At 43.9% G+C, this 11,397-nt stretch overlaps 2 protein-coding genes across 7 annotated transcripts in view; one reads left to right on the plus strand and one right to left on the minus strand.

Moving 5' to 3' along the window:
• marf1 (meiosis regulator and mRNA stability factor 1) overlaps positions 1-2,632 on the plus strand; it is a 25,448-nt gene extending 22,816 nt beyond the window's left edge. For all 6 annotated transcript variants that reach the window (XM_015026442.1, XM_015026475.1, XM_015026469.1 and 3 more), the window contains 2 exons: positions 108-275; positions 371-2,632. In XM_015026442.1, coding sequence (XP_014881928.1) covers positions 108-275; positions 371-558 — 356 coding nt within the window. In that variant the 3' untranslated portion in view covers positions 559-2,632. The remainder of the gene's footprint in view (positions 1-107; positions 276-370) is intronic.
• A 588-nt stretch (positions 2,633-3,220) lies between these two features.
• bmerb1 (bMERB domain containing 1) overlaps positions 3,221-11,397 on the minus strand; it is a 15,104-nt gene continuing 6,927 nt past the window's right edge. Inside the window, exons 2-6 of the mRNA XM_015026494.1 lie at positions 10,315-10,435; positions 8,352-8,425; positions 5,766-5,880; positions 5,114-5,196; positions 3,221-5,019 (exon numbers count right to left, since the gene is read on the minus strand). Coding sequence (XP_014881980.1) covers positions 4,901-5,019; positions 5,114-5,196; positions 5,766-5,880; positions 8,352-8,425; positions 10,315-10,435 — 512 coding nt within the window. The 3' untranslated portion in view covers positions 3,221-4,900. The remainder of the gene's footprint in view (positions 5,020-5,113; positions 5,197-5,765; positions 5,881-8,351; positions 8,426-10,314; positions 10,436-11,397) is intronic.

The following is an 11,397-nucleotide window of genomic DNA, read 5'->3' on the forward strand; positions in this document are numbered from 1 at the left end:
AAATTTGTTTTATTTTTTTTTAAACCTCTAAAATTTTTTTTTTTTTTCTTTTATTTTTTTTTTTTTTTTTTTTTTTTTTTTTTTTTTTTTTTTTTTCCGGCTGCCAGGTTGTGACGCCGACTCGGAGTTACTCCGACTAGCCTCGCCCGTTGACCTGTTGTGCGGTCCCGTGCCATCCTGCCTGCCGTCACCTCAGCTCCATCCTGACCCTGTTCTCCTGCAGCAAATGGACCTGATTGATTTTGAGAGAACTCCACCTCCGCAGCCACCAACAGGTCGGACCTTGCTCAGTAATTTAAACCTGCTTGGTGCCCTTCAAGATATAAACGCTGCACACTTTCCATTTGTTTTTTGTTTTTCTGAATCTCAGAGCTGGAATCCGTAGAGGAGGCAGCAGCAGATGGGCCGTCTGATCCGGCAGAGCGGCGCGGCGGTTCAGACGCTTCACCGTCGCTCCCTGAAGGGAAGAACATTTTGTCCATGGACAGTCCTGGCAGGAGAGCTTCCCGCAGCAGATTTAAACTAGCTGCCAACTTCTCCTTCACAGAAGGCCTCTGATCCACTCATTTGCTTCCACTTCAACACACACACACACACTCGTCAGTGTAACTCTAAATGGAAGAGTTGACCAGCTCCAAACAGATGCCTACCTTCGACACGGCGACAGGCTGTTGCGTTTCCGTTTCCTCCTCCTCGGCAAGCTTTTCGTCACAACGTTTCATTAAAGTTCACCTAGCTGATCTGGTTTTTGCAGACTTTCTGCAATTCTTTGATTTACAAGCTGATCTGCTGTGTCCTCGTTTTCATCCCAGGAGCGGCCGTTTCTCAGAGGGCGCCTGCAGTTCTGAGCCATGGTCGACGTGTTGAGGAACTCGGAGTTGTAAAAACTGAGTTAGTTTTCACTGTACGGTTTTCAGTTTATAAAAACTGCATTGGGATTCATCAGTGAAACATTCACGGTTCCTTCTTTGCTCCCTGCCAAAAACAGAAACTTTCTTTTTGAAACCCTAGTTTCGACCTTTTGGAGCTTAGTCTTTGGTTGGTTATAATGAGCAATCCAGCTGAAGAGTCGCTGGCCGATGAATTATTTCTGATTTTTAAAGTAGTTGGCCTCTGTACACTCCCCTGCAATGTCTCTGCAGTGTTTTTTTTTGTTTTGTTTAGTTCCTTCCAAAGTTTTTGCGGAGTCTGTGTTCATCTGTGAAGGAGCTTGGGCCTAAACGTGATGGTAGATCCTAAACGACACAAAGCCGGTAATCTGCAGCCAGCTGCTCTGAATGTTTGTCTTTAATCTGTTTCTCTCTGTGTGTGTGTGTGTTTGTGTGTGGTGTACACTGAAGAGGATGGAGTGAAATGTGCGACATGTTGCATAATTGAGTTTATGCAAGGGGCAGATGAGGAGAAGACATGTAGTTTCAGGTCGGTCATTGATTTTTCTACCGCGGTCTCGCCCAGCAGCTGCCCCCGTGAAGGTTTCATGAGTTAACCTTTGCCACTAGTGGGCGCTGAATCAGAGGCGGAGTGTTTAGAGGACAGCACACCGTCCTGAGTTTTTGATTTTTAACGGCACGGTGACTATGTTTTAGAGGAAGCGTGGTGGGGGCGGGAGTGGATGGATTTCGGAGTGTGGGGGGGCCCTGAGAAGCCTCCTGCACTCACAGAGGGGGGCCCCTCCGCCGCTCTCTGGGGTCTGCCGGGCTTTTACAATGGCTTGTATTTGCCACGGCGCTGAAACGCGGTGCCATCGTTCCTCCCTCTCAGGCGGAGTAGTTTTTAACCTGCAGGTGCGTGGTGGTCTCTGATTTCTCTTTCTTTCTTCGTTTTGCCCATCGGCTGCTGGCTGCCGAAACATCTCCAGACGTCGGCTACGTGTGTGTGTGTGTGTGTGTGTGTGTGTGTGTGTGTGTGTGTGAGAAGTTTGGCACAAACCTGTAACTGAAGTCGAAGCTGCTGCTTGCTGTAAACCTTTAGGGATTGGGTCAAAGCCCATGTAGGAAGCTTGTTCGCCTTGATACTGGGTTTAGTCTGTTTAAGGTTTCTTTTTACTCGGTGTTGATGAGCTCCATCTTGCACAAATCAGTTTTTTAAAAAGTGGCTCTTGTTGCTCCTTTCTTTTTGCACTGTTTTAGTGACCAGCTGAAGGAATCATCAGTTCAAAGTAATCATTTGAAATTAATGACACAAAAGCAGATTAAACAGATCAGCGAATATCTACAAATATATATATATTTTTTTTCCTCTTTTGTTTGAACTACAGTGACAACTAACTCCATTTTAATGAGTCCTCGATTCAGTTGGATCACCGAGAACCTGCTGTACCTGTTGGAATATGCACTTCTGCATAGTTTTAGTTGCTGAAATACCTGTTTGAGAAGGGATTTAAAATGAGTTCATGTGTTGAATTTCCTCATAGTTATTCTCCAAAAGATTTTAAGGAACTTTATTTATTCGACCGTTTCCTTAAAGCTTTATGTTGCCACGAGTGTTTTGTTTACCTCAGTGATTCATTGTGTCTGCAGTCGTCTGTCCCTTCAGTCACAGTTTTTACTGCCTTGCTGCACCAACACTGTTGCAACAGTCAAATGATGTTGAAGTGACCAAAAAGAATCGATTAATAAAATTCACAAGCATCTGTTGTTTGTGTGTGTGTGACTTGTGTTGCAGGTGCATCTTAATAAATGAGAATATTAAGTTTATTCAAGCAGTTTAGTTACTGGGGCTTGTGAAGTCATGCAGATGGATGTATTGTAAATGTTTGAGTTCATTTTGATGATTTATGGCTGAAAAGAAAATGAAAACCCAATGTTCACTTTATTAATACAATATCTGATAAAGTTCAATTGTGAGGTAATTAAACCTTGGTGATGTCAATTATTGCTGGCAATTGGTATCACCAATTTTTATTGCCGATACTAATAAAAATTAGGCCATAACATTTCGGTATTGAGCCTTTTAGAAGTTAATTTTTATGCATTCCACTTCTAAGAACCTGAATGTTTTGTGTTTTATTGGGTGGAATCATCCAGGTTAACCACAGAATAAGCTCGACACCCAAAAAAACAATTTGAACTGAGCAAAATAAGTTGACATTTTAATAGCATTCTCATTGCAAAGGTAGCTGTACTTGCAGAGGGCAAACATGACGCGGTTCGTTCTTGAAAGATGCTCTTTATTGAAACATATTTACACGTGTTTTCAGCTTATTTTCTGCATATTTGGGTTTTTTTTTAAACAGCAGAACTTTTATAAAGTCACTACACTTACAGGACGCCAAGTTATCAGAAGAAAGAAGTGATAAGAGATCAACAGTTTTCTTGACGCGAGTCACTAAAGTCCTAAATACACTCAAGCACACACGGTTTATTGGAGGCATTAAAAAGGGGCTTCATTCCTTTCCTGGTGTTTATCACAGAAATGCAAGGTTAAATTTAAAGGATGCAATTTGTTTTCGAGGGTTTATGATCACCACAAGTGAGGTCGTACTGTCCGTTATGTCCAGGTTGTTGATGGCGTCTGTAGGTGACCCTGCAGAATGAGGAAGCATGACCAATGATTACAGTGGATGCATTTTACAAGCGTCGAACTGTGATTCGGAGTAACGTTAAAGAATAAAAGTGACATCAGACTTCATGCCAGTCAGCGTTCTCCACCTGATTTTTTATTTTTTTTTCTCTCCCCTCTGTGGAAACGTAAAATAAAATCCCAGAGAGCAGGAGGGCCCCTGCCTCACTTCAGTGGATTCTCATCTTTGATCAGAAACCAAACTGAGAGGTTCATCAGAAAACGGAGGTGTCCGTTATCTGATCTATGCCAGATTGTTGGGAATTTTTTTTTTATCCTAACAGTCAAGCAGACATCTGTCTGGTAAGGGCCATGGAGACTTTTCTAAAACTTTGGGACCCCATTGAGAGCCGGAATCCACAAAAGGAGAAAACGTGACAAGAAAACCTGCACAACCAAAAAATCTCCAACTGCGCCCATGATGGCCAAGACTATCGAGAAAAGATACAAACGTTTTAAAGGTGTGTGCTGCTATATCTGACCTGATTCAGGTGTGATAAACCAGGGAAAGAACTAAAGCGCGCATGATGAACGCAACCCTACCACAAGGAGGTAAAACATTTGTTGTTAGAAAATGAGATTTTCAACATCAAGATGAGAGAAACGACTAATAATCTCCAGGTAAAGATATCTGAACGAATGTTTACGACTGTCTGACCTCGGCGTTCGTAGAGGAAGTCTTTGGAAGCTCATCAAAATGACTGAAATCAAGTCTGACTTGGATCAGCGGTTTGCAGCAGCATTTGAAGTGGTGAAAGTGTTTTAAATCGGCATGAGATTAGTTATTTCTAAACATTTTTATCCACAAAAGCATCCACTGCAACCCGACCTTTGAACATGAACCCAATTAATGGACCAAATTTGCTCATCAGAACAACAACAGAATAGTAATAGCTTATGAATGAGAACTGTTGTCCTAAATGACACAATGAGAGGCTTCGTGTTCATGTCAGAGAACCCCGCTAATTACTGACGCGGTGGGTTTTGTGCTTTTGAGGCCTTATTCGTCCAGTCGGACGCATCCTCGCCTTAAAAGGAATGCGACGTACAGGAAGGACCTGACCTGCTTCTGCATGAATACATCAACCACACGGCTATCGGATTCTATTTACAGCTCTGCTTAGTTCATGTACAGCCCCGGTAGAGATGCGCTCCCGCTGTAAAACACCTCACACCTTGAGCGCTGATCAGGGATCAGTTCCCACGCGGCCGCAGCTGGGGAATGGGTCTGATTCCTGAACGGGCTCAAGGGCGAGTGCTGCTGTCTGTGGTTCTCTGAGAAACAGGAAGTGACTGGGTCATGTGACATGAGAGTAGCGACCGTCAATAAGGAGGTCGGTTACATTACAGCACACTGGGCGACTCCGCAGCAGTCCTTGATGATGGCCGCCCCCGACTTGGTGATGAAGGGTTTGTTGGGAGGCGGTTCTGGGATCTGTCGCTTGGGCTTTTGGGAATCTGGAATGAAATTAAAGGACAGAGATTTATTTTTTGTGTGTGTGTGTGCGGCTAGTTTCCGTCTCTGAGGGTGAGTTTTGAAGCTCTGACTCACTCGGCGTGGCTTTGAGTTTCTGCTCCAGAGGCCGCAGCTTCAGCCGGAGGAACTCGGCCATCTCCTTGTCCTCCTCCTTCTCCCTGATGAACGATCACATCTCTAATGCAGCTCAATAAACATCAGCAGTTATCCGACCAGACCAAACAGAACCCGTATTAAAGCTTTGGCCTTGTCGACTAAATCAATTACTCTGAAAGACAAAATCCAAACTCACTCAGTTTCTGACAGTTTTTCTTTTCTTTTTTTTTTTTCTTTTTTTCCAGAGGTGGGTTGAGAGAGAGCAGCATCACTTCAAAACAACATTTTTCTGAATGAAGTCACTCAAGCGAATAGTAGACAGCAAAAAAACATAAAATCTTACCAAGTCTTTTTGGTCTAGTTTCTAGTGCAAATGAGACGAAACTAACATTTGAGTAAGACAAGCGCTTCTTTTAAGTCAATAGTTCCTTAATATTGATGGAAAACTAGTTATTTCACTTCTGAAAAGGCGAATAATATTCAGACTCGTCCATCTCATTTGCTTTGTTTCTCTGGCACCGTGTGTGTGTGTGTGTGTGTGTGTATCGCATGTCTGTATGAAACGCTCGGGCACAGCTGCACTAAGAAACAAAATCCCGGATATTAACTCTGCCCGTCATGCAGGTGGTACCTTAATCTCTCCACCTCGGCGTCGTCCACCAGGAAATCCCTTTTCTGCACCAGTTTATGGATCTTTAGGATCAGCTCCTCCTCCCGCTGCTTGTGTTTCTTGTTCTTTTCTTTCTCTTTTGGCAAATGACAAAAAAAAAGTAAAAAAATAAAATAAAATAAAAAAAGCATTAATAACAGTACAGACTACAAAGACACAATTTCCTAAATCCCAAAATCACAAATAGATCCTTAACTCTCTCTTTGCTATTCATGGCAAATAAAGCACTAACTTCATTATAGAAATACCAGAGAGCTTTAGAAAGAATTGTCTGACCTTCACGCATCAGTGCAAAAACCAGAGCTGCGTACTGTATCATATGAACATGCATGTGTGCATGCTTGCAGCTGAATAGGCAGGTTGTCTCGGGATGGGGCGGGGGGGAAGGGAAATAAAATGAGCCATCTGCACACCTCGGCTCGTTGTCCTGTCTGGGAGTGAAAGTGGGGCATTGCAACTTCAGTGACTGCCCCCGTGAGGGCAGAACAACCTGAACGGGGCAGAACTCAGGGATTAGGGGCGGCCCTCGTCGTCCTGAGCTGGAAGAACTGGAGAGGCCCTCCAGTGGCTCCATCTGCCGCTGAAATACTGCAACATGTATTTTTTGTTTCACTTTCATGGCTATCGGCAGAGTTGTCCATAAGTGGGACTTTGCTTCAGACAAAATCTTTCAGCTGGACAGTGACGTTATCCCTGCCTCAGTTAAAAAAGACGAATTCATCACAAGGCTGGCTGCACATCGGATGTGACCCGCTCTTTACTTTGCAGATAAATCTGAAACGCAGCTCTCGCTCAGAGAGACGGCCGCAGAAATCTTTTCGGGAGGACAGAGCCATGGCAACCGTGGCAGAAATAAAGCTGCTCTGGTTCTGTGTACTTGAGGTGGTTGGGATCAGATCCTGCAGCAGAGAGAGAGAGAGCAGTGTGCGTTGTGTCAGGCCATCTGCCTGAGTGACCGGGATGATAATGATCAACAGAACATGAGCAGATCCACTGAGAAGTGGGTCCAAAAGAAGAAACGGAGGGAGATTGGGGGGTGGGGGGATTTGACCTCTGTGTTGGTTTTAATGAGCTGGGACATTCAGGAAGCAAACATTTTACTACTATGTGTCAACAAGCTCAGCAATTAGGCCCATTTTCAGCAGGATATGATGCTAATGAAATGTTTTAGACTTTACTTATCAAGAAACACAAGAAAGTAAAGACTAAGCAAGCCAAGGCGATGTTCTTATTTTTCACTGATAAACACAAACATCCCATCGTGACAGCAGCAGATGTCTACAGGTTGTCAGGTGATCCACTTATTTTCTCTCCCAGCTTTAAAATAAAATTGTCATGTGCGTCCTTGAACATGACACCACCACCTCCTCTCCACCTCACACACACACACACACACACAGACGCAGACATACAATGAAACAAGATGTACATTCTCCATCAGGCTCCCGCTGTTGCCAGGTTTAATCTCCACTCGCTGCTTCGTGTTACTATGGGAGACGCTGCTGACGTCAGAGAAGAACTTTACCACGCTCAGGATGCGCATCACAAGGCTGTAGAGTTATGCCTCCATTAGAGTTTTTACTGTCGTTACGATTACGTTCGATTACGTGAATTTTATCTAGCAGGCTGCTGTCTGGCTGCTTCTGACGTATGCGCTCTGATAAATTTTTATCAGCAGGAAAAAACAAACATGTCAAACTCAAGGCCCTCATCAGAAGTTTATATGTGGCCCCTAGAAATAAAACATTCTTTAATGCAGTGGTTTCCAAACATTTTCTGCGTCCCCCCTATGGATTACAAATGGCTGTCTGGTTGAAACGACGCATGTGCCGGGGGCTGAAAATAGACACCAACATCGGTAGCCTACAAGGTACTTGTTAAGCTTAAGGTGCTGCATTGATATTAGCTAGTCATCTTTTAGCTAACATTACCTGCAGCTTTACTCACCTCAGTCGGTTAGTTTGGAGGGAAAAACTGTGAAAAGTTCTTTGCGTTTTGCTGGTTTGTTGCGGTGATTCTAACACAAACCTACGTAGCTCCGCCCAGCAGCAGCAGGTCTCCTTCACAGGTGGAAACCCAGCGCCGTAGCGCTCATGTTGCGTTTAAAGGCGGCTCGGAAAACAGGTTACCACATGTTAACAATGGATTAAACAGTTTTAACTGCTGATAAAAGTGACAGAGGACACAAATATGAAAAGTTTGGATGCCTCTACTGTATCAAATTGACATAGGAATAACAGAGAGTTGGCCATTCTAAGGTAAAAACACAGCGCATACAGTGTTTATGTTTTGTTTTATTTTCATCCAGACGGCTTCCCGCGCCCCCCCTGCAATGACACGGGCGCCCCACAGTTTGGGAACCTCTGCTGTAATGTAACAATTGGGTGCCTAATTGTTATTTTATCAATCAAAACAAAGCAATTTTTATCTGCATTCTGCCAAATTGGATCCAGGTGAAAATATATGCGATGTACATACACTCGGTCCTGTTCACATAAAATGAAATATTTTTCGTACCGGTGCGCAGCAGAACATACACCACCGTACCTGGTACTGAAACAATCTGTCTCAGCTCCTGCTTTAGGCTCATGATGTCTTTGCAGAGCTGAATGTCATCCATCCTGAGATACAAACAGAAAATAAAGAGAAACAGAACAATGGATCAATGGCCTCCATCAGATTAAAGGGCTTCTCATATTATTAGCTCAATTTATTTTGGAAATCAGACTAAGCTGTCGGAGAGGCTTGTTTTGTTTAGAGGATGCTGGGGGGGAAAAAAAAAAAGCAAAAGCAGGCAGAGGTACTGAAAGATGCAAAGGAGAAGATTTGTCAGACAGGATTATGGTCCGCAAAATATCCTGTCATAAAAGAAATTATGTTTATAGGTTCAACAAAAAAGCAAAAACGTCACATTTTAAATCAAGCAGCAAAGTTGCGTTCTGGATAAATTACTCTCCAACGGGTCTTCCCAACAATTTTTATGTTTTTTTTTTTTTTTTTTTTGCTTCACAACTTCATTTCTCTACGAAAGCGTAAATCGACTGACGGAGGCTGGTTGTTTGCACTCTGATGTTTAAACAGTCTGTCAGATGTTACCAAACCAGGCTTGAGTCGGCCTCAGGCATCTGTCACAAACCATAAACATGATGAAGAAAGATGCACCAACATAACTCATCTCTCTGGAGAACTCTTTACTGGTCCAATTCCCGCCTGAATCCCTCCCGTCTCTGACATCGTCCACAGATCTGTTTCACTCCACGACAGATCAGGCCTATGACTCATCCAAACCCTCCCTCCTCCTCCTCCTCTTCTTCTTCGTCTTCTTACTGTCACTCTGCTTAACACCTCCCTCCCTTCTTTCCCTGTGTTTCCTCGCTTGTGTTGCCTTGTGTTTCGCCCTCTAAGTGCTATCCGTGGATCCCGGCCACTTCCGTACGTTGACGTCCACACCGAGCGTGTGTGACGTCTTGCCGCTGCAAACCGAGAGGTTAGCAGATGCAGCAGACCTGACGAAGGCTGGAGGTACGAACATCGTCAACAAAGCTCAATCATTCATCATGATTTAGTTTTTGATCTTTATAGTTCAGCACAAATAAATGTGATATTGGCTGCAGGTAAAGAGGTTGTTACTGCACCGTGTGTGAGCTTTGCCTGTCTTATCATTTCCACACACTTTAAAATGAATTCAGCCTCATTTGAACCCTTTTTAACTTGCTTATTGCCATCGCCGCAGACTGGATTTGGGGTGATATTTCTGTTTTGCCCTTTAAATTGTTATTGTACAGTCAGAAACAAACATAGATAAACCCCCAGAAACAGAGAGTTGGATGAAGAGTCAGAGGTCCTCATAACTCACAACAGAATAAATTCTGGTGGTGGTTCTATTATTTTTGTCATAAGAGGAACATTAAGAAACAAAAAGGTCGAAATCTTGTACTGCACTAAAGATGCCTGTGTTTGTCGTTTCACCCTCACTGCCCTCATCTTCAACCAGATTGTCACACTTTTCCCCTGACAATTATTATTTTTGGAAGCTGTCATCTTCAGCACTGCTCAACTCCTAACTCCTCTCCTCTATGGTATCACGAGGAAAGATAGTATGTGGATATTCTGAAGCAACATCCCAAGACAAGTTAGAAGCAGCTCAGACTGTGTAAGGAAACAGTTTTAGACTCCCTCCGGAAAACTGATAATCCGTGAAGCCGCGGGTTGATGAGGAGCCAGCAGCTTCATCACAGTGACTCATTCGTCTGCTGGCGGAGTTATGCTGCTCAGCCTGCTGAATAATCAATGGACGCTCTCAAACGCCCAGTGCACAGAGTGTCTGAACTCGTAAAAGCAGCATCTGAAATCCTCCCAAAAGTCTCACTGCGACGAGATGAAGCTCATCATCAGCCCTGCCGATCGACCGCCCGCAGGAAGCGTGATGCCACTTCACCGATTAGCTCTCTCGTCACATATTCCGCTTGCATCGGCGTGAAACGGGCACGGAGGAGTCAGTCACACTCACATGAAGCGCAGCTCCGACTCCCTGCGCACCAGGACCTCCCGCAGGCGCTGGATGCGAGCCATCTCCACCTCGATCTCCTCCGGAGACATGGTGCTCTCCGCCATGGACACGTCGGAGTGACCTGAGAGAGTGAAACAGAGCCCCAGTGTGAACGAGAAGGAAACAGAAACGAGCAGGCTTTTTAGCAGTGAGATGTTGTAATTACAGAGAGCGCTCACTCCACGCTGCAGAGTAAAAGCTCCAGCTGATTCTGATTGACTGCAAACCTCAGAGTGTTTTCATTTCTTGGCAGCTTTGCCATGATGACAACAGGCGATGTTGCCATTTTCGTGTGACAAGTGTCTTCACACAGCCCGGGAGGGGTGAGATTTCCGGAGAGAGCAGCAGGACGTTTTTATTTTTATTTTTAAGAGTTTTAATCGTTTACTTCGAGTCGGACTGAATCATCTTCCCGAGGTGACGGTTGTTGTTGTTGCAGAAGGGGAGAAAACACCCACCTCCCCCTTCTGTGCGAGTATCGATTTTACACAACATATCTGGCAATTATGTGCACAAACTGCAGCCTCTGATGACGAGCTTTGCAAACCACTTAATCCGCTGATCAATTTACTGCTGAAAATGCTCCAGGATCTGCAGGGCGCTGACCTTTCCACCACACCAACAGGAGCACGGATCTTGTCTTGTTACATCCGAGCTACAGCGGCTTTGTCATGTTGAAAACCACACTGGGGTTTTAGATAACGATATTAAAACACAAAATAATTCAGCATTTTGAAGAACAAATATTATATACATGGTTTAATTTTTTCCCCCCCACATAACAAATGTGTAAAAAATGACATAATTTTATGAACCTCATTGCTTTAATACCCCTAAATTAAAATCAGTGCAGCCGATGGTCTCCAGATGTTGCCTCATTAGACGCCCGTCTGGCTTTAAATTAATAACATTGATCCAGATGTCATGTGAAGGCCTTGGAGGTTTGTGACAAAACATTGAAGTTTAAAAAAAAAAAAAAAAAAAAAAAAAAAAAAAAACAAAAAAAAAAAAAAAACAAAAAAAAGGGGGGGGAAAAGGGGGGGG

The sequence above is a fragment of the Poecilia latipinna genome, unplaced genomic scaffold, assembly GCF_001443285.1.
Source record: "Poecilia latipinna isolate Pla-1442-1.1 unplaced genomic scaffold, P_latipinna-1.0 Scaffold98, whole genome shotgun sequence".
In the NCBI taxonomy this organism is placed as follows: domain Eukaryota; kingdom Metazoa; phylum Chordata; class Actinopteri; order Cyprinodontiformes; family Poeciliidae; genus Poecilia; species Poecilia latipinna.